The sequence below is a fragment of the Centroberyx affinis genome, unplaced genomic scaffold (genome assembly GCF_046629955.1).
Source record: "Centroberyx affinis isolate AG114_WGS23_722 - 3 ecotype Tasmania unplaced genomic scaffold, CSIRO-AGI_Caff_v1 ptg002624l_1, whole genome shotgun sequence".
Lineage (NCBI taxonomy): Eukaryota > Metazoa > Chordata > Actinopteri > Beryciformes > Berycidae > Centroberyx > Centroberyx affinis.
Window position 1 is genome coordinate 21,314 of NW_027280819.1, and position 27,959 is coordinate 49,272.

The window sequence follows — 27,959 nt, forward strand, 5'->3', positions numbered from 1 at the left end:
ATCATATATAGGGATACAATATGAATTGTCATTTTTAAAAAGCCTAGCATATATGGGGACTATAAATTATATGCATAGGCCATGAGCCTATAGAGGAGCGGAAAAAATGAGACAAGGGTAAGAAGTGAGAGAAATGCATACCACCTCATTTTTAAAGGTTTGTAGTTAACTACCTGACCTTCATGGCTGAGAGCATTTAACAGGTTAAAAAATAAACTACTAAGATTTAAATTTAAGTAAACTTCCACTAAACTGCAAATTAGAAATTGTTAGCGTAGTCCCCCACAGTGGAGCTTGCCGCTGTGTGCCATGTGCTATGACACAGACAGCACAGGGGGGCAGCATAGAGCCATGATAGTGTCAACATTAGATCACAACATTACACCATGATGCTCAATTATGAACTTGGTAGTATCAACACCAGTTGTGATAACATGTGTTTTGTTGCAACTTAACATTGAAATCACACTTTCTGGGAAATTTCTTGGTAAATAATCAAAACACTCAAATCTGACCTGAATGTAACCAGTTTTTCTCTTCATTTTTCACCACAGTTTAAGGGTTTGCTGCCCATAATTAACTTAAGCCAAATATATTTTTACATCATGACAGCTGACTTCATATTAATCGACTGTAACTTTTGTTGTGTTATACTATATCTATTAATTCCCAACCATAATGCATCACAATTCCTGTTTTTTCAGGCCCATAAATAGTAAAAATAATGTATTCATTTACAGGGTTTTTATCATTACTCTACATAACCAGATGTAGTCCCTCACATTTTATCCATCCTTTATTTCCTTCATGTGCATATGGATATACGAACAGTATATGTGAAAGTCAAAAATAGCTACAGTTTCTTCTGAGTGATATCCTTGACAAGGTCATGCTAATGAAAAGGGGAGTTCCTTTGTGTCAGGTACTATGTTATTCTCTTAATAAAGGGTTGGGTTACACACATAAACAATAAGTCATCCTGTTGTTTTCTCTTTCTCACCTGGGAATTTTCGCAGGTTTCCAGCCTGACAAAAGAGGCTGTCAAAGACCTTTGCAAGCATCTTTTCATTTCAACAGCCCAGCTGAAACCTAGAATCTTGCTAACGTGCTTCCATGCAAACATATAATTTAATCAGAAATTCCCCCGTGAAATGAACTCTCAACATGATCTCAACATGATGAAAATGTATCTCCAAAAATAATGCATGCTCTATGTACTCTCAATATTTTTCAAATGAACATGTACATCACTCATTCTTCAATCCATACAAATATCATCAGTGTGCACAAACACCATGCAAATAAACTATGTATCTTTTCACCTGAATACATTACTTTTCAAAAAGTGGATTTGTGTTGCTCCTATATAGCGGAAAGAGGTTTATGGCTTTTGGAAACATTACTCACTGAGGATCAAATCACAGCACAGCCTTTGATGAGGGCTCCACTTTCCTGCTTGTGTAAAAACTGGAGCGTCAAATTACTGCCAAACTCTCACGGGTTTTTGCAATGGAGCCCAGATTGTGTGATTTACATGTCTGTTTGTTGAGTCTGGATGTTTCAGGGTGATCAGATAGAGACGGCTCTATCAGGCAGATCTAAGTGTGGCGGTTGGTCGGAGCCATTAAACCTGCTGGGACCTCTATGTCACAAAGCTCAGGAGATGGCTGTTGAAGAGGAATGGGTTATGATGCATTGAGACTAATGGTATTCATGTAGATGATAACAGTGCGGAGGAGGATTAGGGCCACATGAAAAATGTATTTGAGTTCTGAGATTAATCTCAGAACTCTGACTTTAAACTCAGAATTCTGACTTTTTCTCAGAATTCTGAGAACAATATAATAATGTTTTCATATGTGGCCCTAATCCTTAGGAAACACATTAATTAAACAGAAGTTTACCTTCAATAGTGATAGATGTGGTTGACAATAAGGTGAAATAGCAATATTAGTTTCAGCAAGATTAGATCCAGGTTTTTACCTGGTTGTACTTGTTGAATTCTAAAAGTAAAAGGCGATATATGAAGATATTCAAGATAAGACAGTAAATTGGACATTGAAAATTGTTGTTTAACATAACATAAAACCTACAGGCACATGTGTTTTCACACACACACACACACACACACACACACAAACACACGCACACGCAAACCTGTGCTTTGCAGTATAACCTTAGACTTTCTTAAAGAAAGGCATGTGACTGAAACACAAACACAGAAGTGGAGCACATGGCTATATGTTGGCCAAGTAGGTCATTTGCTGGGTGGGATTTGTAAAATAAGCTAGATGGTAATGGGTTCACTATATGTATTCATTTCATGTGTATATGGCCATCTGATCCTATTTGCTCTGAATGGCACTTGTGTACTTGTAAGCGCTTCATATTTGATTTCAGCCCTGCCTCATCAGAGGGAGAGATGAGTGATGAATAGCAAGCTCCTTCAGCCAGTTGTGTTTCTCAGGGCTTTGTGTCCAGCAGTGGCCTAGAGCTTCAGTCTGAGCAGAGTCTGACACGTGAGGCAGGAGGCCCGGCTGGCTCTCCACAAAGTGACGCACTGGAGACGTTGTTTGTTGACGACATCCGTATCATAGACTGCCAGGAAACAACAATCTGGGCAGAGGAAACAAACACTGCAAGCACATTATGCTCTTATAGATGCGCTCATAAACGCACGCACATATACACTGAATGTACTAAATATTAGGGACACTTCCTCTTTTCATGAAGCACACTGATGAGGTAAATCCAGGTAAAAGCCATTCTCCCTCATTGATTCCCTTTATTAAATCCGATACCAGTCACCAAGGAGGAGATGGAGATGGAGATAAAGAGAAGCCAACGAGTTAGAGAAGGATTTTTAAGCTTTGAGACAATTGGGATGTAGATTGTGCAAAAGGGGCTGCAACTCAATATCAGGTAGATGTTCCTAATATTTTGTACATTCAGTCAGAGACAGACACGCACACACATTGTATGCACAGATGCATGAGTGCACCCAAGGCAAAAGGACAATGTGGAAATCTTTACTGCAATGTATTCTATATTTCTGTTGAATTCTCACGTGACAGAGAAATAATGACCAAAACCAGAAATAAGTGATTGATCATATAATATTAACCAATCAACCAACCGGATTATGATTTATTATTTATGTGATATAAATCACAAAAAAATTGAACCAAGGTCCAGCCATATCTTCTTTTTAGTCTTTTGCTCATAAGCCACATGGTGGCTTTATTTTAAAGCTTTTATTTTTAGGGCTCTTTCACAAAAAAGGCAAAAAGGCAAAATCACCACTCCTCTCACCTCGTTTCAACTATAACGCATAAATCAGGTCAAAGGGCAAAGCACTCAGACTCAAAATCCATAGAAGAGGGAGAAAGTCTTTTATATCTGAAACTCGGCTCGACATGTTAATGTACCTTAAAAGTGATTTCAGATTTTGCTAAATGGATTACAACAAAATGAAAGGTGAGTGGGTCACCTGGAGGCAGAGCAACAAAAGTAACGAAAAATAGTTGAAAAACTAGGACTTAGTTTTCCACTTTTGCCTTCTACAATGCTGAACACATCGCACCGTATATGCCATAGCATGACTTTGCCCTAAGTGATGCCTTGTGCATCCCAATTACCCACACACAGCCCCGCATCAGACCGCGACTTGACTTTTATGTTCATGTGAATGCAGGCCGCGGTTCGCTCCCTGTACCAGCCGATGACAGCTTAATTCCCGGACCGGGCCCCCCTGCTGAGGCCCGCCGTTTGTGCGAGTTGACAGACACAGATCAGACTGAGGAGAGACGAGTGGGAACCCTCCGAGTACGCTCAAGTTTCTGGGCACTGTGAAAAGATTTGTCCAGGCCATTCAGATCTGATGGAGTTTCCCATGTTCCGCGGCGCAGTGTTTTTTGTTGAAGTGTTTGGATAATGAGTCCCTCTATCTTCCTCATGTGCGCACACACACACGCAAAACAGACACACACATATGTACAGCCACACACATACGTATGTACAGCGGGGCGAAGGTGATTCTCTATGTGGGTGCCTGGTATTTCGGGTGCTTGATGCCACCAAACCTACATGGTACACACCATACACCCACCAGGGTAAGAGGGGGTTCCAAACAATTACTTTGGATAAAGCATGAAATGGGCGAACAGGTGTGAAAAAAGGGGGAGTGAGGTGAAGGCGAGTAGGAGGGAGAGAGGGGAGTGGGATGAAATGGGCTGGAATAAGGGGCGACCTTAGTTTAGAAAGGGGCTGGGTGATAAGAGGTTTTGGGCCAACATGAGGGACTGAGCTAAAAGGGAGCAGAGGGAGCAGGATAAGAAGGATTAGGGGACTTGGGGAAAGAAGGTTGTACTACTCTGATAGAGGTCAGAGCTGGCAGTGGTCTAGGAAAACTGCAGGGCAGGGGAGCGTTGTTTTGAGCACCTCATTTTGAGATAAGTGCCATTTTTAACACCCGCGCCACACCTGAGGAATGTGGTTAATGCAATGCTGACCTTGTGAAGATGACAGTGGGTAAACCTCTCTCCGGCGCCGAAATGAAGCGAATGTACTTGATCTTCCTGCTGATGAGCGAGACCACTTCAGTCTTCGCACAATTTAATGGATACAACTGTGACGCCAACTACCACAGCAGGTTTCCTGGTGAGGACGCTCAAGATAAATGGTGTCATCTCAGTGCAGAATATTTTCAGACCCTTTCCCTCTTCTTTCATTCTGACTCTAGATTGGGAAAAGAAGATGATGTTTCTCTCCTCTGTTGTCTAAGCGAGTGGTTTTCGGTCCTGGTGCTCAGAGCCCTACTGCTTTTAATCAAGGACTATTTTACACCTTGGATCCCCTGGACCAGGATTGAATCCCACTGGCTCTAGGCTGTAGCTGAACTTTATTTCCTCTTCATCTTCCTATTTCTTATCTTTTACCCCTCTATTCCCTCTTTTCTCTCTCCGTCTCTCATTCTCTCTCTCTCCCTTCCTCCAGGGGAACGGGACATTAGTGTGTACTGCGGGGTTCAGACCATCACCTTGAAGATCAACTTCTGCCCGGTGCTGTTTTCCGGCTACACTGACGCGGACCTGGCGCTAAACGGCCGCCACAGTGACGCCCATTGCCGCGGCTTCATCAACAACAACACTTTCCCCACAGCAGTCCTGTTCAGCATCAGTCTCAGCACTCTGGAGGCCTGCGGGAACAGTCTGGTGGTGAGGACATACCCATACACAAAAGCCGGTGTAGTGTTAATGTAATAAACAAGCAACTTCATCATGCTGTTTATAGGCTTGAGGCAAAGCGAGGTGGCAGGACGGGTGGATTTAGACAAGATGTTCCTCTCCACAGGTCACCACAGCCTATGGGGCCAACGCCTATGGGAACATGTCTCTTGTACAAATCGGGAATATCTCAGGCTACATCGACACCCCCGACCCGCCAGCCATTATCAGCTACCTGCCTGGCTTACTGTATAAGTTCAGCTGCAGCTACCCCCTGGAGTACCTGGTCAATAACTCACAGCTGGCATCGTAAGTCGCTGCCAAGAATTCCCCTCAGCGTCCTGAGGAGAAGTCGACCTTTCATGAATTACCCACTGAAATTTGCTTGTGTTCATTTATATTTAGATGTATTCATTTGATTTACAGCTTTGTTTATTGTGTTCATAAACTGTGCTGACAATGATGTGACTGAGTGTAGAAGCCTGGATGGGAATTTGTTTCTTATAGTGTTTTCAAAAGTCTTTATTTTAGGATGGCCTTCGCATATTTTCTTCATTCTTTAATTTCTTCATTCCTCTAAATTGTTATCTTTTAGTAACCTGAGCAAATAAGCCTTAGAGGGAGCACTGATGATGTAGACATAGCTCTTTCATTATTTATGCTTTCAAAATGTTGCTCATTAAGTAAAGCAAAAATACTTAATCTATATAATATCTTTTCACAGTTCATCTGCTGCTATATCAGTCAAAGACAGCAATGGTACATTTGTGAGCACGTTGAATATGATCTTGTACAATGTGAGTACACAATATGTTCAGCATGTCAAATATTAATTTATTTTCATTTCATTTTATGAATATGAGAGCTTGGAATTCTAAGGTTCTGTGGTAAATAACTCCATTTTGTTATTCACGGTTATCTGCATTTTGATTTCAGTTATCCACATTTTGATTCTCTTCTTCTTTTGATCCATATATTCATGATATTTGAATGTTACTTCATACTTGAGTGCTGTTTTTTTTTTTCCCGAAGAGCCTTTTGGGGTTAAGTATTTAAAATGGTAGAAACTACATTACAGCCAAATCTTTTATGCTCAATATCTCAGTGTTGCTCTCCACCCAAAACTTTATAATTCCATGCTCACTAATTCAAGTCTTGCATGAAAGATATACTGATGCAAACACTACAGTTGCTATAGTTACAAAAATATCATTCCGATTGAGCATTTTGATTCTAACTCTTCTTCTTTTGATTCTGACTATTTTCTGTACAGGACTCAACATACAATCAGCCTCTCTCTATCCCAATGGCTGGACTGGCTTTGAAAACCAGAGTATTTGCTGCCGTCAAAGCCACAAACCTGGACAAACGGTACCAGATAACATTCAAACATTCAATATTGAATGTTGACTTTTCATCTAACTTTCAGATATGATAAATCTCTATTATTGCTCAAATATTGCTCAAATTACATATATAGGTTTATAGGCTACCAGCAGCTGGTATTATCATTAAAATGACTTCTGTAATGTAGAGGTACCATTTCAGGTAATACTATGAACTTGATGTATAAGTCAAACATTACCCATCATTCACAGCAAAATTTAATTGATTCTGCTTCTTTACCACTATCATCTTTTTTTCAGATTCAGCTCTGTCCTCTATGGTTTGCCTCCCATTCATTATGCCATTATGCTATTACGCTGTGTGAAGGCGCCAGCCCACAGCGGAGAATGACAGATCTGTGCTTTCCCTTGTGTAGTTAGATCTCTATCCTCCATCCTCTCACAGTTTCGTCTCTCCGCAGATGGAACATCTTGATGGACTACTGTTACACAACCCCCTCAGGGAATCCCAACGATGAACTACGCTATGACCTTTTCTTTGGGTAATCTTGCTTCACCCCCCCCCCCAGATGATGACTGGATAAACCACAAAAGGGCCTCATTACCTATTCACCCAACCACTCACTACACAGCCTCTCAAAACGGCTTATCTTCATGAATGCTACATTTTTTTTTTCTCAATGAGTACTTAAACATACAACTAGACTCAGAGTCGGTGCTTTCAATGTATGCATGTTGTGTGTGCATGTGTGTGTGTGTGTGTGTGTGTGTCTGTGTGTTGTGCTCCATCGACACAGCTGCTACAAAGACCCCCAGACGACAGTTTTTGAGAACGGGAGGAGTCAGAAGGGTCGTTTTGCCTTTGAGGTTTTCCGTTTCGTGAAACACAGACACCAAAAGATGTCGACTGTGTTCTTGCACTGCGTCACCAAGCTTTGCAGGGCAGATGACTGCATCCTGCTCATGCCAGTAAGCATAATAATTCACAAATCTCAAAGTGTGACTCCTGCCCCATATGAACATGTCTGGCATCTTTTTGAATCTGAACATGTGATTGGTAGATCTGTGGGCGGCGGCGCAGGCGAGATGGAGAGGAGAGCCTTGATTCCCGACCCGCATCATCTGGAGATGCCGTCATCACCGCTGGACCCATCATCACCAGGAGTGGTATGAACTGACCCTGTAACAACTATGAGGTTGTTTACTTTGAGGTTTTATATATACAGTATATTAAAGCAGGTGTCATTTGTATTTCTTTGTTTATTTCTTGAACCTGGCCTAAAAAAAACTAATTCCCTACATCACAATCCTAATCATTCATTGTTTGGTGCAAGATCATACACTTTGAAGGTTTACAAAAATAACCATGACATTTAATGAAAAATACTTTACTAAGGAGCACAAATGTAATGAATTTTTGTGTGAGAAATGTTATGCTGATATGACAAGCATATGAAAAAAAAACCAGTACACCCAAAGAATCACAATGATTAAGGTGTATAGTTTCTTTTATTAACTTTGTGGTCAAAATCTTGACTTTGAATGAGCGAACATGTATATATAATTAAAAAAAATAAATAATTAATTGATTTAAGACCACCATAACTAATCCTAACCCTATTCTAATGAACTCTATTCACCACTTTACAGATGAAACTCCAGTCAACAACTCCCAGCTTGGTAAGCTCTCTTTTTTATGTAATGTTACAAAACATAAGAAGGTTCAAAACATCCCTCCTCCTGACTATGATCTAGGATAGGATGAAAGATATGAGATCCAGGTGGAGAAAGATTGTTTTTGCCAACAGCAAGCAGGGTCCACTTCCCATTTTTGAAAAAACCTCAGCTCATGTTAGCCCATGTCAAAGAAAGTACTGTGTCTGTTTTAAGTTTCTGCCATTGTTCTCGTTTCCGTCCATCAGCATCGAGTGAATCCTCCCTGCCCATGAACCCGGTGACCAGCGCTCTGCTGTCAGGCGTGGTCATCCTGGGCGGAGTCAGCCTGGGCTTCTTCCTGCTGTCGCTCCGCCTCCTGCAGAAGTCCCGCCTCCCTGCAGCCTCATCCTCAGGAGTCTGGAACCCCAGCTTCAAATGAACAGACTTCTGTATGCGATGATCTTTGAATTGACGATCTACATGTGCAGCTCACATGTGCATTCGGTATACAAACTTAAGCGCACATTTAATTCCCATTGCATGACTGGGTACAGTGTGTGTGTGTTTCTTTTCTGGGTACAGTGCGTATGTTTCTTTTCTTTGTATGCCTCCATTATTAAATGTGTGTATTGTATTGTTTAAGGTGTCATATGTATTTTTTTTTCTTGAAGCTGGGCTAAAAAAACAAATTCAATACCTCACGATCTTTGTCGTCCATTGCTTGGTGCAAGATCATACACTTTAAAGGTTTACAAAAGAACTAACAATGGCATTTAACAAAAAATACTTTACTAAGTAACACAGAATTAATAAATATTAGTTAGTTTGTTAGTTTGTTTGTTCTTAACCTTTTTTTTTTAAATATTTTTTTTAGTTAGGGTGCACCATATGGGATTGGGGGGGGTGGAGTTTAAGGGTGGAAGGGATTGTTATGAAAATGCAAGAAGAAAGAGAATTTTATGACGCTATCTCTGTATACTGTATATACTGTATATCTGCTTTATAATTCCTAATAAAACATTTAAAAAACAATTAAAAAAATAAATACTAGTGTGAGTAACTTTATACTGATATGACCAGCAGGTGTGAAAAAAAGCAAAAAAAGCAAAATACGGTATAATACACAATGAATAAAAAAAAAATCAAAGAATCACAATGAATGAGGTGTATTGTTTCTTTTCTTTCATTAACTTTGTGGTCGAAATCGTTCAATCAATCCTTTGAATGAGCGTTAACACTGTACAATATTAAAATCAACAAATGATCATTGTACAAATGAGCATGGATCGTTGGATATTTGTAGTCTATTTCAGGAGTTCAAGTGCATAATATATTTAAAGATAATGTATTTGGGATGTGGAACTTTCACAAACATAAAAACCATCCATTTACTGTAACTGTCTTGTCTAGCTGTGTATTAGTGTATGTACACTGTTTTATATAAATATTTTACGAGCAGAACTGGATTAAAACAATGGATTTTCTTTTTTGCTGAAGAAATTATACTGTATATATTTATCTACATTTGCATTTCATAAATAAACTACAATCCCTCGAAAATCAGCCAACAGTATAGACATTTGGTAACATCACTGCATCTGAAAATGTAAAATGCATTTGCTCCATTATTTGACTTGATATTGTTAATATAGTTAATTTATTCTTCTTTACTACAGGCACATTCTGTATCTATGAAAGGTATTATAATGCCATGTCCTTGTGGGTGTCCAATCTCCTGGGGAAAAAAAAAACTAAAAACAAATAATGAACTGCCAGAGCCATGTATAGGATGTTATGTTTGATGTTTGCCAGAAGTAATCTTTCAATTTTTGCTGTATTGATTTCCTTTCCGTTGACCGTTATAAATGTCTGGGACTGGAAGCTTCGTCTGAAATGCCAGATTTTTTTTTTTCTTGCACTACTGTATTCACTGCTCTTCATCGGTCTAATCCCTTATTTCAACAGCCATTGTATGGTGCAGTTCAGCATCCACAATGACCAATGATAACTGAAGTGAGAGAAATAAATGCAATCATCACCTTCTCAATTTACTGTCACTGATGACCGAGTAAACCTTCCTCCCACAGTGGAAATGAGGTTTGGCTTCAACATCCAACTGGCAAGTTCAACTGCCAGGTCCAAAGCAAGGCAGGCACGTTATTCTTTGTGGAGTGACCTGAAAAATATGATATGTGCGTGTGTGTGTGTTCATGTGTGTGTGTGTGTGTGTGTGTATCTGTAACTGTGTGTGGAAGTGTGTCTGTGTCTGTGTGTGGGAAGGGGAGGAGGGTGCACCAAGATGATTGGGTGCAGGTAGAAGGGCTCTTAGCATGTTTAAGTGCACACGTCATGACTGCGATAATGTGAGCGGCGTGTCCGTAATCCTCTCCGTGGTTTCGTGCGTGTGACAAAAGAGTGAGGGCAACACCCACTCCCTGATTTGACCCTAAACACAGTAAACACTTTCCCTTCCCAGGTGGCTCACCTGACAAGATCTGGTTACCAGTGTCCTTCACTCAGGTCCTCTCAGTTCAGCCTCATGATGAACCAATTAAGTGATGCTCTGGATATGTGGGAACTTGAGTGGTGACTCACAAGCACAAACACAAAACACAAAAGTTTTATAGTTAAATCCTGGCCCATGTGTCACGTGAGAAAAAACAGATTGACTATAGGCTTGAAGCATAGTGAATTCATAGTGAATTCCAGTCACAGTCTCTATTTGATTAGAAAGCGCACACAGTCAGACGCTCTGTCTAATTTGTTCTTGATAATTTATTGGTGTTTCACTAAGTTAACACACCCGCTGTGATCATTTGTGCTAATTAGTCAAAATAAGGCTCATCTAGGTCATATTAAACTGAAAAACACCTTAGAGGACAACAGGACCTCCTTTTTTCATTGTGTGTGGTCCCAGTAGACCACAAACTATACATTCTCTTACTTTATTAAGTTTCATATTAGTAGGCAAAGGGGTGCATTTCACACACAAAGTCACAAAGCCATATGGACATTGTTTAACCGTGTAACTTTGAAGGTGACTGTGTTGGGTTTCATCATTTGCCTCCAGGAAAGGACCACAGTGCCTGAGCCACAAAAAGTGAATTGTTCAGGCAAACTGAGGCAGCCCCACCAAAGTGGCATTGACCCTGTTTCCATCCAATCCTAAGAAAGTGCTGCAGCCATACAATTCCTCAGCTTGACATATATATACAGCAGACCACTGCTCTCCCACCCAAAATCAGCAAAGAGATTGAAGAGGTAAGATACTGAGACAACCAATAGCATAACTCCTTGCTTGACACCATTGGACCTTACTTTGGACTTTTTCATTATACTGGACCTACAGATGTTTCCCTGTACATTGTAATGGATTTTAACTGACACCTGTGTGTTTGCCTCAGCTTTCCACAGAGGGCAGAACGGTGAGATGGCTTTTTTCAGCTTTCTCATACTGACCTCCTTGTGTATTGTGGGCCGAGAGGCCCTCACCCCGGCTGACTGTGGAGCGTACGCCAGACGACCAGGTACAAGACCTTGACCTTCATTCTCATCTTTTGTTTTGGATTACTGGGTCATGTTGATTTTAGATGAGATATAGAGACATAGAGGGGCCATATAGATTTAGGTAAGGTTTTCAATCAGATATTAAATAACCATACTTATATATAATGTATTGTTAAGGGTATTAGTTGCAGTTAATATATATGAAGCCAGAGAGGTAAAGATGTATTGTAAATCCAGTAGTAACTCCAAGTAGTGGAGTTTCCTTGTTCATACATGCAACTTGGTGTTTTTATTAAATTACAGGTTGTTCTGGAACATGTGTGCATGTATGTGGAATATTTTTCAGAATAAATTGCACCACAATTTAAATGTAATTCCTCCATCTGAACAATTCCCTTGCTAGACCGAGGTTCCACTGTATAACATTTGAAGTGTGTGAATTCCTATCAGTCTTGCTCAGTGACATTGTCATCTTATCTTCATCAGAATACACTGATATATCAGTGGTCTGTGGGACATCTGCCATTGACCTGGCTATCCAGATCTGCCCGGCTGTCTACACCGGATACAATGAGAGTTTACTGATCCTGAACCACATCAGGAACAATGTGGACTGTCAGGGGACGCTGGACACTTCAGTCACACCGCCAGTGCTGAGATTCAGCTTCCCCATCAGAGAGGGGAACGCCTGTGGGAGTAACTTCAGGGTAAGCATTGCATCCATGCAGTGTCTTGAGTCAAAATCTTGAGTGATTTATTTATTTATTTGCACAGTGAAACAATCATTCTACAAGACAGAAAACACAAGGGGTGAGATAAAAAAAAAAAACCCTAGAGACTTCTGAGGGGGAACTCACCTAAACAAGACAGACAAAAGAAAGTAATTATAAAGCAATTTGCATCAATAAAACAAACAAAGACATAATAAGTAAAATGAATTAAATAAACTCAACAATATCAGTGTATTGACTAAATAATAATTAATAAGGCGAGGAGAGAGAGAGTATTATGTTACACAGACGTTCTGGATCAGGTTCAGGTACTGTAGGTGAACTATCACAAAGACTGTCTGGGTGGAAATAAGAGACGATTGCAGTCTGACACACATAAAGTGAATCAATATACTATTAACTCACTGTACTATTAACATATGCATTCACACCAGCTGCTTTTTGAGGATAGCGAGAAAGTTAAGAGAGTTTTTTTTCCAGTTCTTGCTATGATTTCATCACTTGCTGCATGTTGTATGAAAGACTTTGGCCTCCATTCATGTTTAACCATTTCTAAAATAATCATGTTCTCATTAAATAATTCCTCAGACCACAAGCGCTCCAGGGACGGGCGTATTCTCTGACTTCTCCAACATCCAGTCCGTCAACGTGAGTGGATTGGTCCGATCGTTCGACCCCACCGTTGGAACGGTCACCTACAACGCAGAGCTGAAGTACTTCTATTCATGCGCCTACCCACTTGAGTATCTCATCAACAACACCCAGGTGGACGTGTAAGTGCGCTCTCCCCTTATATTAATGCATGGGTTGTAAATCAACAGGGACTTTTCTACATCAAATCAGCAATCAAATCAAAACAGTGAGTTCTGAGCTTTGAATGATAAGGTTCCATCTGGATAGAGTGCAATATTTTCTACATTCAGTGTATAATATAACCTTTCTCTCTTTCTGCTCTTCTCCCCCTCAGCTCGGCCTCCTCCATTGCTTTGGAGGACAACAATGGGAGCTTCATCAGTACCCTAAGCTTGTCCTTGTACCAGGTGAGAATACACACACCTGGTGCTGCCACTTGAACCCCCTTCTCACATACACACATTTCTGCCTGACACAGATGGCCAAATGCCAGCATGTAAGCATTATAAAAGAGCAGCGCCTATAACTCTGTGAGGTTCTGACAGCTGTAAGTCTAGACGATCGATCTTATGTAAGGGCTTGTATAAGGTTTTTGCCTTAATTGTCGACCCTTCTTCCTTTGCCAGGATATAAATTACACCACACCCTTGGTAATTCCGCCTCTGGGTATCGAACTGAGAACTAATATCTACGTGCAGGTGGTTGCCTCCAATCTGACATCCCAGTAAGAAACTTTATCGTTACATCACAGCTGCATCTTTTCATAGGCTGATTGAGAATTGGATGTTGGATATGCATGAATGGCTGGATGAATGCATAGATAATTCAGTGTACTCTTAGTCACTCTTAGTCTCCAACTGAATGTGTCTTGATAGATTGTGATTAGAGGATTCCACCTGTGACCTGGAGTCTCTGACTCGGTGCTGGGGACCTCACTGTTTCTCCACAGGTACTTTGTTCTTCTGGACCGCTGCTACGCCTCGGTGTCTGCACAGCCCTCCAACTCTACCTCCTTTAATCTCTTTGTCTCGTAAGTCAAACACAGCAATACAAAAGCAATACACTTCAATCGATATTGAGAATAGAGTGTACGGTGCCTTTTATTATAGCATAACCTACTTGTCACTTTCTTCCACTCCATCAAGGCTTGATAGTGAGTTCTGTCCTGTGGTCTGACAGGCAGAGTTAAGTATCTCTGCAGGTTTCTCTGCAGGTTTCTCTGCAGGTTTCCATAAGTAAACACAGCCACCTCATCATCTAGAAGCCAGGGGAGCCATGCTCTTGATTTTATCTTCCTCCTTTCTATCGTTAATACACTCTCTGTATCTATCCATGTGATGTGCAAATGGGCACTTGTGAGGTTCGCCTTTTCTTAAAAGGTGCTCCATAGATCAGCTGACCACCATGCTGGAGAACGGGGATAGCCAGAAGGCCCGCTTCTACTTCCCGGCGTTCCGCTTCATCGAGCAGCAGAATGAGGCCATCTCCACCTACTATCTGCACTGCATCACCCGACTGTGCGAGCGCAGCACCTGCAGTACCTTCAAGGTAAGATGGTACCACGCGCATATAAAGCAGAACTCTTACACTCCACCTTCTCCATCCTCACCACCTCTTTCACTCTCACTTATTCCACAGCAATGCAACGGCAACAGGAAGAGGAGGAGTGTGAAAACCACCGTTGTCACGGACGACATCACTACGCCATCTCTGCTCACAATGCCCATCGTCATCCAGGAAGAGAGCCGTATGTCTCCCATTAGTCCATCTTTTTGTATGCATGTGTACATGTCTAACACATGGTGTAGCCATTGATCACATCTCTCTGTGTCTCTCTCTGCTCTTCCTCTCATGAATAATCTTTTAATTCATATTTCTAACATTTTAATATATTTTGGCAAGATATTTATCAGTCATTTAGAACTATCCATACTGATACTGCATAATTTTTCTTCCAGCCCTTCTACCCAAAGAAGAGGGTAAGTATGTTTTTTTTATTAATTTGACTGCCATAACAATAACCATTCACAAAGTTATTATTAATTACATTCCACCAGAAAGAATAGCATTTCTTATCTTCAGCAAGACATAACGTCTTCTATTGTCTACTGGAATAATGCATCATTTTGCTGTCATTCTCATTTGTGCACAGCGCTGTCTGGTGGCCAGCCTAATGGCAAGGGTGCATCTGTTGGCCTGGGAATTGCTGTGGCTGTCCTCATTGTGATAGGTGTGGCAGCCATATTGATGGCTGCATCTTTTTATCGAAAGCTGAAGCAGCTAAGCTAGCAGTACCACTGACTGGACCTTGATGATGATGAGTTTGACAGGGTGACATTCACATACTGGTGGAGGTATGAATGTAGGACTCTCTTGTACTTAAAGAAAGAAAGACAGCCTGGGTCAAAGGGGAAAAAAACAAAGCAATACATTTTAAATATTCCATTTTTGTCCAACATTACATTTTGTATATGCAGCCAATGTGTATATATTCTTGGATACAAGTGCTCAGACTTCTGTTTTATGTAACATCCGGTGGGGGGGGGGGGAACTATCTCAACATCTGTGTATGAACCATGAGCATGGGTGACACAGACAGGGGATTGCAGACAGTCACAATCCGTATCTAATTTTGATCGTTTGACAAACAACATTGATGATTTTGTGCAAGCCAGTGCTGACTCAGTTGAATTAGACTGCTATACGTCTCATTTTTGTTGCATGTTATATGTAGAAAAGCATGTATAATTAAATTCTAGATGCAAAATAAGTGTGCTATTACCCTGCATTCTATTGGTCATATAGGCCACAGGGATAAATGAAAAAAAAATCCAAAGATATCACATTAAGTACAGTGATATCAAGACGATAAGCGGGTAAATTCACTTATTTATTTGCAGAATTAATTCCATACGATAGCATGTTTTGCTTGTTTGAACAATTTCAAGCTAAACCAATATTCAAGCCTGCATATCCTGACTTTTAATGAGGCTTGGGAATTTCCATGGTGTTAGTTAAAATATCTGGAATAATGTGTACGATGTTGTGGCAACTGTTCTAAGAAAGTTGTATATTTCCATGAAGCGAATGGTTGCTGTTGTGTATATTTGTGCCATTGTTTCATGTTTTCATGCATTAAAGCTTGTAGGATATGAATCAAGAGATTATTTCTGTAAGAAATTCACCTGCAGCCTATATAGTATCTATATAGTGCATGCCATGATATCAACACTCAGACATTCTTATGTACAGTCCACATTTACAAGTAATGCATTATATAAACATGGCATTGGTTAGCTTGAGTTTATTTGGGGGGATTTAAAGGAAATTAAAGTGATTCATTCATCAAACTGGGTAGAACTGGCACACACTTCAATGCTGTTGTATAACTGGAGGAATGTAGGCTATACACGGAGGGTAAAATAACAAAGAAGAGCTCTTCCATATGCATATCAGCATTGCAAATTCATATGTGAAGAGTTTCCTACAGTTCAAGGTTTGCTATTCTTTGCTTTGCAAGCAGGATGAAATTAAGTTAGTGTGGAGATATGTGAAGTGAGGTTTTTCTAATTATTCTCCACTAGAGGGTGTCTAATCACCATTTTTCATTTTGTCTAATTTCACTGAAGGCTTTCACTATTATTGTGGCTTTACCTGCCATTACATACATTTTGTGGATAGGTTGGTGTCCAGAAATATGCATAATGCTGCCCACCAATTAATCATTTGAGTTGATGAATTTCATAAACCACTGAATTAGTCAGGATTAGATTTGTTTCATTGCTCAGTCAAGTCAGTGCCTCCATGTCATGTTGTACAACACGGGCTTAAAGCAGGCTTGTCAGCTTTCAGAAGGGCTAAAAGGTAATCAGCTGCCTATATTTCTAGCTTTTGCTGTCAGGGAAAGGTAAGATGAATGTTTTCTGAATGACCCAGTGAAAAGTGAGATGTCTTCTCCTGTACACCATAAAAAGAACAAGCAATGCAATCAGCCAGTTTGAAAAATGATCTAATTACGACTTCCTGTATTGTTAACTAGGCCATGACAAACTCCATGACAAGACGACCCACTTTGAAACATTAGGGGATAAATCAGCTGAGTTGGAAGGTAGAGCTCCATTAGGACTGCAGTGATTGTATGTTAGGGATAAATCCCCCTTTTTATAAGTGTTCCCTCTAATTTAATTAAATCAACAGGGATAAACGCATGCTCTGTCTCTCTCTAATGGTGTGGACATTAACCTTTAGATCCAGCTGGTGCGCCCTCTAAAATGTTAATAGCCTGGGGGGAACAGGAATGAAGAGGAGCTGGGAATTTGTATTGGTGCTGCTTATGTTGCGGCTGACTTTGCATATTTTGACCACATGGAACAGCTGAAGGAAAGCATACCTGATCAGTAAAGTAGCATAATAAAGTCACGCCATGATGTGATTTATCTTTGTAGGCAGTATTTGTAAAGCTACCTTCATAATGTCCTATTTTAGACTAAGAGAAATCTCTCTGCTAGGATGAAATGTTGCTCTGCAAAAAGTTTTTACCGGCCTGAACGTTTTGGTCGGTTTTGTTCTCAGTTGAAAGAATAATTGGCCTGTCATTTTCTTTCTAATTAATATGCATTGAGTCAGTCTGTAGGCTATACATTTCATTTAGTAGACAGGACAATCATGAAAAATTGATGGACCAGCTTTCTGTAATTTAGGTCAGGCATACGAACATGGAGATTCTATCATTATGATGACTTTGAATAAACAATGTCAGAGTTGCCCTAATGGGCTAATGTGATGTGCTAATGTGCCAAAAAATGTTGGCATGGCTTCACTGCAGGTAAATTGTGAAGTGAAAGCCTGTGTGCTACACAAAGCTAAGAGTCATTAACTGCTGAGCAGCCCATGTCAAGCCAGGTTCAATTGTGCCATTAGTCGCTCTTTGTTGAGACTCAGGGTGAGGCCGAGATACTGTGGGCAAACTGTAATGCCGCATTCACGTCATATCAGAAGAAGCGGAAAAACAGGATGACATTTTGTTGCTACGACTCAAGAGCGTTCATTTGTTTAACTCGTTAGAACGGCCACATCCAAAATCCAAAGACGGAGATATCAGAGCCTGCAAAAAAAATCTCACATATCCTACTTGTAATTACCACTAGGCAGTTGATGTGAACATTTTTTTTCCCAGTTGGCAGCTTATATTTACAGTAAATCCGATATAATTTGAACGCAGCATATGCCTAAATGTAGGCACAGGATTAGTGAAGTGTATAAGGAAGCGTAAGTGAGTATTGGTCTAATTAGTGCTGAGAGTGGATGTGGAGGTGGGGGTGGGGGTGGGGGGCTGTTGAGCCTTCAGGGAATGTTGTGGGATAAATTCAACTAAATATCTGTGATGGGAGATGCCCACTTGACAACCTCAGGACATGCTTGGGCTCACCTTCCCTCCTCTCCTCCACACCTAAGCCAGGTTTCTCTACTGGTGCTCACCCCAGGTAGTGCAAGGGAAAGTTACATCAGATCCTGTGTAGTGGAAGGTTAAAAATTCAAAACAATCACATCGAAATGAGGGGAAGAAAGTGAATGCCTAGTTTGAAAACTTGACTGCCGTGACACTTGTTGGATTGTGTGTGTGTGAGTATGTGTGCTTGAGCCTCTGATTACCTTTTTTTTTTCAAAAGCAAATCAGGTGGCTAGACCCAAAACACCAGGAAAAAAAAACTTACTTGACATATTTTAGGAAGGGAGTTAAGGGAGTAAACTCAGAGTAGCCAATCAGGTTTAAGTGGGTTTCAGTTTAAGTGCCAACACTGAAATTACTTGTGATGACACATTCTAATGATGGCGAGAAAGTGAGTCACTGTAATAAAGAAATAGTGCCAAAATGTGTTTTGTGCTTTCATTTAGTTACATTGAAAACTTCCTTTGCTCTAAATGCCTGTGATCGATTACTTTGATTGCCAAAATTAGCGAGGAAGGGAAATAATGAAAAATGGCAACAGAAAGTAGCTCACAGGGTAATAAAACATAGTATTGGTGGTTGTTCTCACGAATTGTAGGATCTACAGTATTTAGAGAATTTCTACATGTCTTACTTTCATTTTAGATGTAGTGACAGTAATGACAACTTCTTTAAATGTGTAAGCAAACAGTCAAATAGCAGATAGCAAATAACCTTTTCTGTTTTCATGAGTGGGCGATACCGCAAAATACAACAATTTCACATAACAACAATTTCCCAATGCTTTTGTCAACAACTGTATGTCTTCAGCACCTGAATCAGATTTTGAGATCTCACCCGCCTCAGGTACTTTCCCTTCTGAGGCATGCAGATGGAGGACAAATATGTTTTGATTTGAGGTTTTGGCCCCAATGCAAACATTAGTGAGAATAAAGAGAGCTAGAATGGCAAATCCCTGCAAAAGGAGGAATAATCCTATTCTGGATGAGCGGCTCTAGTTGTCCTGCATACCAGCACTTTAAAATCCCCTCACAAGTTTTTTCAGGACTTCTAGATTAACAAAGTGCGGATGCCTTACGACTGGGGTAAGTACAAGAAAAACACTGGAATTTCCAGAAAAAGAGCTGGCCACCCAAGAGAAAGGTATTGAGTGTCACCAGCGCACTGCCACCTCCGAATCCCTAAAAGCATCTGGCAGATTCACTCGGTGAGTCCAGTTTAGTCCAATTTAAAGCTTTCTGAGAGAGAACCCCATTAAACATTATTTTCTTCCTCTTAGAATTATGGCAATTTCCATTTGGGATCATTTCATTGCCGCCATCTGGATATTCTATTGTTGTGTCTTGAATAAATTGTCTGAAAAGTGAAAAAGGCCAACATCACCTTGTCCCACTTCATCTTAACTTATTTGTCAAGCTGTCCATCATCCTTTCAACAAGGGGCTACTTGTTAATGATTGATGCGGCACCTCTTAATGTGATGGATGAAACGCCTGCTGCATGATGGGATAGGGTGAGTCACCCACCCCGTTCCCCTCCCCCACCGCTCATCACCACTCCCTATGTTGGGGAGACACACGCCTTGTGTCCATCGATGGTGGAACAAAGGCACATTCAATTTAAGCCCCATCAATAATGTACAGCCAAGAGGAACCCTGTTGCTAAAGTAGCCTGTGTAAACTGAGGCATTGTTGTGGGCAGGCAGTGTTTTTTTTTGCCTGATACATTATCTCAGGATCTGTATATACTGAGTCTCTTATAGAATCATCATTTTATTCCACACTTTATCAAAGTATTGTATGAAAGCATCACTGCTGCATCTGAGAGTCTCTTAGAGACTGAATTTGGGGCTTGGGAGAATATCTCAAAGGGAGATAAGAAGAATCTATTTTTTGATTTCTCACATATTGCACATACATTTGCATACACATACTGTGTATACAGAAGGGATGCAACCACATATTTGCTTTACATGGATTTATTTGACTAGCATTTTGTCCCAAAACATAGGTGCATCTGAGCTGGATGGAAGCATGGACAGGAGTGAGACATCTCTCTGACATTTCTGACATTTCTCAAGCATTTTCTTTAAGACATAAGCAAAACAAAAAATCAGAAAATATACTTTTCATGTGTACACACAGCAAAAATATCCTCTGTCAGTCCACTTGTCAGAGTTTGAGGAACCTATCAGGTATCACAAGCAATGTGTGATCACTGATCAGTGGCTTGAGTGGCTTCAGTTCCCAGCAGCATGGCCAGGTCTTTCTCTCAGTTTTGTTTCTCTTTCAGTTTGTTTCAGTTTGTCCTCACACTGCGCCAATGCAGGAGACAGTTTCTGACTTGGATTTATTTGTTTTGGATAAAAATCTAAATGTTGGCTACAGTGGAGAGGAACCCACAAAGTAAAATATTTTTTCAGCACGAAGGCTAAAAAAACACTCTGCCAAGAGCATGCCACTGTTGTTAGATGAAAAATTGCATTTTCAAAATGTTGGAAAACAGCTTATAATGTCTGATAGCTTCTTCAGATTGATGATCGTGCGTTTGAAATTTTATCATGGGTTCTGAATGGGTTTCTTGGGCTGTTTGGGCGATGAAACTTACTCTACTGATACTGCATATGACCACATAAACTTTCAGTTCAAGTAAAAACATAAAACCAATATTGGAGTTTTGAGGTTTTTCCTCGACAGCAGCGAGACGCAAGTTAAAGTAGACTCCCTGATTCTTAAAATGCTGGATGGATAGCTAGATACTATTCTTAGGGGTTTCTTGGTTACATTGCCGGGTTGCCCACTCATCAAAAATGCCCCAGATCTCATTACAGTGGAGAGTTAGGAGCAAACAGCAGCCACATCCGTTCATGTGCAGGAATTTAACCGCTCTTTTAACCCAGTATTAATGCAGTCTGAAGAGGGCAAGTGGAACCCAGCACTTATTCAGACAACTGTGTCCGCTCATACAGTACAAACGCCCTATGACACCTCTGGCTAAGGTGGTTCAGCATTGCCCCGCTCCATCTGTGGCCACTGGGGGACCTGTGGGGATCACGTTTCATAATTCATAGAGGGAGCCAGACATCCAGAAAGAAGGGGCAGACAACCCCAGGCGGGGGGCTTGCCAGGATGAGCCAGCCCTTTTCATTATGCATTGGATCTCTGACTCGAACATTCAGAGCCAAACGCTGGATGCTCTGTGATTTCTTGAGAGCTATGAATGTGGGTTATTAGCTTAGTCAGATCTGCACACACACACACGCACACACACCCCCACATACACACACTCCAGGCTGGCATTACGTGGTTGATAGGATCTATATAATTGCATTTCTACTGTGAAGAAGACCCCACTCGGTGCTTGCAGAGGTCAATGATTGATTAAGTAGGATGAGCTAGCAAACTGCTGGGATGTAAAGCAGTGGCAAACAGAAACGGCACTTAAGGTTTTGATAAATCCCCTTAGTGCAGTCAGATTCCCACTTCTCAGGCAAATCCTGCAGAGCCGCATTGTTATGAGTTAAGTGCGAAGACGAATGCTAATAGCACACCGAAAGCCTGCGAAAGAATTGAATTGTTCTATTTTTGGGATGCTGGTGATCCCTCTACCCTAAGCCATATAGTAAAGTTTGGGTAGCAGAGTGGCATGGTGAGCAGGGAGATCAAGCCTACAACTAGAAGACCTTGGCTCTCTAACTCGTGTTGGCAGCAAGCGTCCAACCTGCTGAAGTGTCCTTGAGCAACACCCTGACTCCCTGTACCAGCTACAAGGCCACTGCTCTGTAGCTGACTCTGCACTTTGACAAACATGTGGCGGGGCGGCAAGTGAAACGAGAATTACCCTGTGGGGATCAATAAAGAATCACATTATTATTACATCATCAAAATAATTGTTCTAATTTAGGGGCTCTTGAATTGCTCTCTCTCTCTCTCTCTCTCTCTCTCTGTCCTTAACCTTCTAGTAAAATGTCAACACTGTTAGTGATGGAAAGCTGTTTGTATCAGGCTGCCACTCTTTCATATATTAGAAGAGTGTTCAAAGGTTAGAATGTTGTTTGGTTGTCCAGCAATAATCGACTCCATAATACACTAACACATTAAAAAAATAAAAAATAAAAAATGGAACTCCACCGTGGGTAAAGCAGAATGATAAATTGCATTTTGTGCTCCACATTTGTTTGCTCTCCCTCATTTTTGTCTCTGACAGAGTGTGAAAAAGTGAGATGCAAAAATTCAATGACTTCTTCTCCTGGCAATCATTCTTGAGCCTCACTTTGCCTATAACAAAAGCAGTCTTTCTCTCTTTTCTCTCCTTTTTTCTCACTCCTCCTGCATCTGCCTCTTTGTCTCTCTGTCTCTGTCTCATTCTAAGTCATTTTGTATAGTTTGATATATTTAACAAGAATTCTGAACTAATTATGCATACTGATCCCGTATGTTGTTTTCCCCAGCCCTTCTTTGTTGTTTTGATCATGTGTATCCTCCTCCTCTTATTCAGAAGGGCTGCTTGCTGATTGGGTGGTGTGTTTGACTTTTGCCTCCCCTTGTGTGTATTGCTGTGCGTACACAGATTCATATGCATGCTTTTATAATTATGAAAGTGCAATTCCCTTTGTTTGTTATTTATTTTTTCTTTTTATCTTTGTTGTATGTATGTGTCTGTTCCTGTGGGCGCATATGCATATGAACTTGCAAGAGCGCACACTCCAAGTAAGTGTAATGTAGTCTCTTTGAATTTACTGTTCTCTTCACTGAGGGAAGATATGACATGGTGTCTGTCTGTGTGTGTGTGTGTGTGTGTGTGTGTGTGTGTGTGTGTATGAGTGTATGTGGCACCATATTAGCACAATATTTCCCCTAGTAAACTCATATATTGAGTGGCACAAGCAATTAGATCAATAGGAACAATTTATTGGATCAATTAGATCAACAGGAACAAATTATGAAGATAAATCTGCTGTTTGGTGTATATACGCTTGAGACCACACAGTCACACGAAACATGCACAATATGACTCAGTGCACCTGCTTTTCTGAAATTGTAACTTTCCTATGATTAAAGTATAGTCATGCATTGTACGTTCATAGGAGAAAATGGGAACATAGGTAAAACACTCACTGATGAACTGATTTCTGCAACATCATATAAAAAAATACATCAGCAAACTAATGCACCACATGGCTGTTTAGCTGAAATTTACATTCCTTGCGGCCATTAAATCTTTTCATTCATAAATAATCACTTCCTCCTTTCTCTACAACCACAGTGCATCATTTGCAACCAATAAAATCTATTTACTGTAAGATGCCTTTAGTGAGAGGCTAAGAAGAGAGACACTCTAGGAAGTAATCGATTAATGCAAAGCAATTACTTGTAATATAGTAAAATGTGTGCTATTTTGACATTATAGATGTGTAAAAACATGGGATCTGGGTGTGATATGATGTAGATGGAGGTGTCTTATCTTGCTCTTCTGTCATTATCATCAAATAATTTGAGCTGCAACGTATTCATGAAACTTGAGTCAGTATAAAAACCCACATTTCATGAATCTCCCATGATTTTCTGGTGTGTCATTTTCTTATTTGGCTCACAGTAAATATGCTGTAAACTTAATAAACACCCTCACTGTTTGCATGTTTATATGAGAACTCTGTTTTAGATATTTAACTGGAGGCAAAATGATTAAGTATGTGCTTCACTACCTCCTGTTCCATGCCCCTTTTAAAATGCTGAAATAGTACGGGGTCCCAGTGGGAGCGACTGAGGAGGGAACCCAAAACACAGCAGCTTCAGTGCAGAGAGACCTTCTCCCATGACACATTTGTACTGCAGAAGGGGATTTATCCTGTTTGGGGGGAGCAAGATCTGAGATCTCAGCATCCTCTATCCAGCTTGGCACCGTGAGTGCTGGAGGCAAGGCACATCACCACCGTTTGATTAAAGATTTATACCCTTTCAGACATGTTTTCTCTCATTTTTAGCAAGCCTTATCTCCTGCATTTTGCTGAGAGCTGTTTAAGATGAGGGAGTGGCTCCTGTCTCAATTGTTTTGCTACTGTTTTCAGTGTCTGGAATGCCAAACAATAGGGGTGTGGATGTTCAATATATGTTTTCAGTGTTGCTGATTTAGATATGTAAATAATGAAGGGGCAATATTATAAGTATTTGAATTTTGATAAAGATAGATACATTTGCTGCACAAAATTTACCATTATAACATTTTCAGAGATCTATTCATTTTCACAGACAGCTTTGGATTATCCCCAGTTAATGCATGACTGGACTGGACTTGCACTTGATTCACACTCCATCCTAAACAACTGTTTAAATGCTTCACCTCAGCAGATTTGCATTTGAATTGGTGGAGATGACTCAGACAGGGCAGCACCCCTGTCTGAGTCCACTATTGTAGCTGTTTTGCATGTGAATTTTTTTTTTTTTCTTCAGATCCATTCAAGAAATACAAGAAATACTATTAATCAAACGAAATTTATTTGAAAAACATTGTGAAGCAATATTAGCAATATTCTCATTCTGAGTCATGGTATGTCAGACAACACATTCATGAAAAGGGAAAAATATGAGCCCTTTAGGGAAAAATCCACACTAAAACATTTTAACTGCCTTGCATTTCCATTTCCATGCCCATTTTGTTGTTTGGTGCTCTATTTTTATTGTTCCCATGGATGACTGGCCAAACATACACCATGTGCAGCTACAATTGAGTTTAATAGGAGAAACATTTTTAACATTGAAAACCTCAGGTTTTAAACGCCAGGTTTTGGTGTCAGACCCTCAGAATCAAAGGGCAAGGGCTTCTGTCTAGACTCATCATTTTGCATCGACGTTCAACAATCATGCAGGGAGAAATCCATCATAGAAGAGGCAGAGAGACCAATTTCTCCACTGACAACAGCCTCAATAGACCAGAATGCAATGCAGCCACAAGCCATGTTGTGTTTTGAGTAAGGGACTGGATATCTTGCTTTTTCTCAACTGGAAAAAATCTATCTCTTGCTCTTACTATCATTATCGCTATCACTATTGTTATTGCTCTCTCCACCAACACGCAACGACTAGATGCAACAAGTCCAGGCGAGTTCTCTCTGGGGGTTGTCGAAAGGCTTTCTGGGAAATTTCTGAAATCGCTAACTGAAGTAGAAGCAGATAAGGCAGAAAGTGGATACAACAAAAAGGTAATTTACAGCACAGCATCGCAAAATAACGTCTGGAACACACTGAGCATCACAGATTGATGATATATAACAGTGTAAGAGTATCAGAACGTGGATTTTTTCCTCTCTCTCCAGTCTTTAATGAAAGCCACCTGAGTGGGCTGTTTTCTGCTGGAGGTGTCAGTCTGTCTGTGCCCTAAAGCTGTGGACAACACCAGTGACTTTTAATTGGTCCCTCTGTCAGAGAATGAAAATGTTAAGCTTGGTCTCAGCCCTTTAATTCTCCACTGGTTGGTTGGAGTAAAAAGTCTAAGAAGCTCCACTTTTTACATAAAATTTAAATGAGTGAGTAAAGGGATGAACGTGTATTCCCCCAAAACTCTGTATTAAATGTAAAATGAGTTTGACTGATATTTTGATGGGGAACAGATGGGAACGGGTCAGAGAATTAATTAGCTCTTTAATTAATTGGTTCTTTAATTAGTTCATCAATATTTCCTCAAAGAGAAAGGGAAAGGCTGTCAGATCATCTCAGCAGTGTGTGATGTAAAGAAATATGAAATAAAAGATGAAATAGTTTCAGGTATTGATGTTGTTAATTTTTAATATATTGTTTGTTGTTTGCAGAAGGTTGAGAAGAATATAAACTAATGACTCATGAAAGGAGAAATTACAGTTTGTGTGAGTGAGTGGGTGAATGTGAATGTGAATGTGGTTTATAGCCATTCATTACTTAGGGAACTTGATGGACTTGCTCACAAGCACATCATTGTTGTTCTGAGACCTCTGGAAATAGAGGTCTCATCTTTGAATTGGAAAGGGTAAAGGCTCTCAGGCTTCGGGGAAGGCTAGGGAGCTGACCTTTGACCCCTGTAATGGAATGTGGCCAGTGTTGGCAAGAAAGCCTTGTTTGGAGGGAGGAAAGCGCCAGAAGGCCTCGTGGAGGCCTTGATAATACAAGACCACAGTGGTTCAATCATCCTTGGAAGCAGAAATACCAACATGGAGATGAGTTGATGACCTGTTGTTTACCGCTGCTAATATAACACGGTGAAATGAAATGCTCCTGTAAAGGCTTCGAGCATCACTGTGAAGATGCATTTTTTTTAAACCTGTGGAAAGAGAAGTATGTGAAATAATTATAGTATACATAGATATTTTACATATTCACATTGTTTTCACCGAAAAGCAAGAGGAAAAAGACAAATAAAGACCAAGGAGGACCTCTGGCATTTCAGGTAATATCACACATTAAAAATCACCCAGAGCAGAGGCACTGGAAGGTGTTTTCAAGAATGTGAACAGGCCATTATGCTGTCCACGTATCAGACCAGATTAATGGTTTGTTGTCCTTGTGGCAGTTGCCAAGGCTGCTGGAAGATGAATGAAATGTGACTTTTTTTCTCCAGAAAGAGGAAGCCAGGATACATAAAGGAAGAGATTTGAAGAGGTTGTCTAATTAGAGTTGGAGATAGGCAGTCCTACTCATTATCAATCCAGACAGATTCGCTAAGGGAGAATAGGGTTGACATCAATGAATAATTGCATTACCCTTCACCTCTATATCCCCTATGCACTGCAGTTGTTGCTGCACACACAAACACCATGCAGTAGGATCGCCTGTTTTCCCTCATGAGTAACAATTTGGATAGACCGCATCAATGTAACTGGCACATATTTAAACACACCTTGAATCCCAACCTTAATCTCTACACACGCCTCTTTTCCACTAACAATCTTATTTTCCCGCTTTCGTGGGAAGCTTTCGCTTTCTGCAATTTCATTTTATCGATTTGTCATTTTGCAACCCTAGAAAACTGCTTATTTTTTTTCTGAAAAATCCTGCAATTACGCTATAGACTGTATGAGAAGCTATTCATGTGACAGGAGGGCTGTCAGTCATTCATGGGTTTCCATCCGCCAAAACACCCAGCATGTCTGTGCCAGGCTGCTCTTGGTCTTGGTGACTCCTTGGGGAGGGTGCTGGAAGGACCTTTCCGCTTTTATATATAAACTATTCAAGCCTCTTCTTTTCCATAACGGGACTCTCAAAGATTCCTCAGTGTCTTTGGTATATACAGTATACTGTTCCAGCACCATACATTGCTTGATGTTTAACATATCAAAAAACTAAATAAGGGATTATACATAAGAAGGTTTCCATTAAACAGTTTTAATGGACAGTGCTAAAGCAGAGAGCCAATCAGCGTAAAGATTTCAATGGACGTCTCAAAAT

General features: G+C 40.4%; 2 protein-coding genes across 2 annotated transcripts; both read left to right on the top strand.

Annotated features, from left to right (window-relative positions):
- Nucleotides 1-4,520: 4,520 nt before the first annotated feature.
- Nucleotides 4,521-8,666, top strand: LOC139657082 (zona pellucida-like domain-containing protein 1). The gene is made up of 10 exons (XM_071534792.1): nucleotides 4,521-4,659; nucleotides 4,996-5,216; nucleotides 5,353-5,534; nucleotides 5,950-6,022; nucleotides 6,499-6,596; nucleotides 7,033-7,113; nucleotides 7,369-7,540; nucleotides 7,633-7,738; nucleotides 8,222-8,251; nucleotides 8,494-8,666. Exons 1-10 carry the CDS (start codon nucleotides 4,521-4,523, stop codon nucleotides 8,664-8,666), a joined length of 1,275 nt encoding a protein of 424 aa, XP_071390893.1.
- Nucleotides 8,667-11,657: 2,991 nt separating this feature from the next.
- Nucleotides 11,658-15,387, top strand: LOC139657080 (zona pellucida-like domain-containing protein 1). Its single transcript, XM_071534790.1, has 10 exons — nucleotides 11,658-11,754; nucleotides 12,221-12,441; nucleotides 13,054-13,238; nucleotides 13,433-13,505; nucleotides 13,725-13,822; nucleotides 14,048-14,128; nucleotides 14,478-14,646; nucleotides 14,737-14,845; nucleotides 15,057-15,077; nucleotides 15,251-15,387. Exons 1-10 carry the CDS (start codon nucleotides 11,658-11,660, stop codon nucleotides 15,385-15,387), a joined length of 1,191 nt encoding a protein of 396 aa, XP_071390891.1.
- The last annotated feature ends 12,572 nt before the right edge of the window (nucleotides 15,388-27,959 follow it).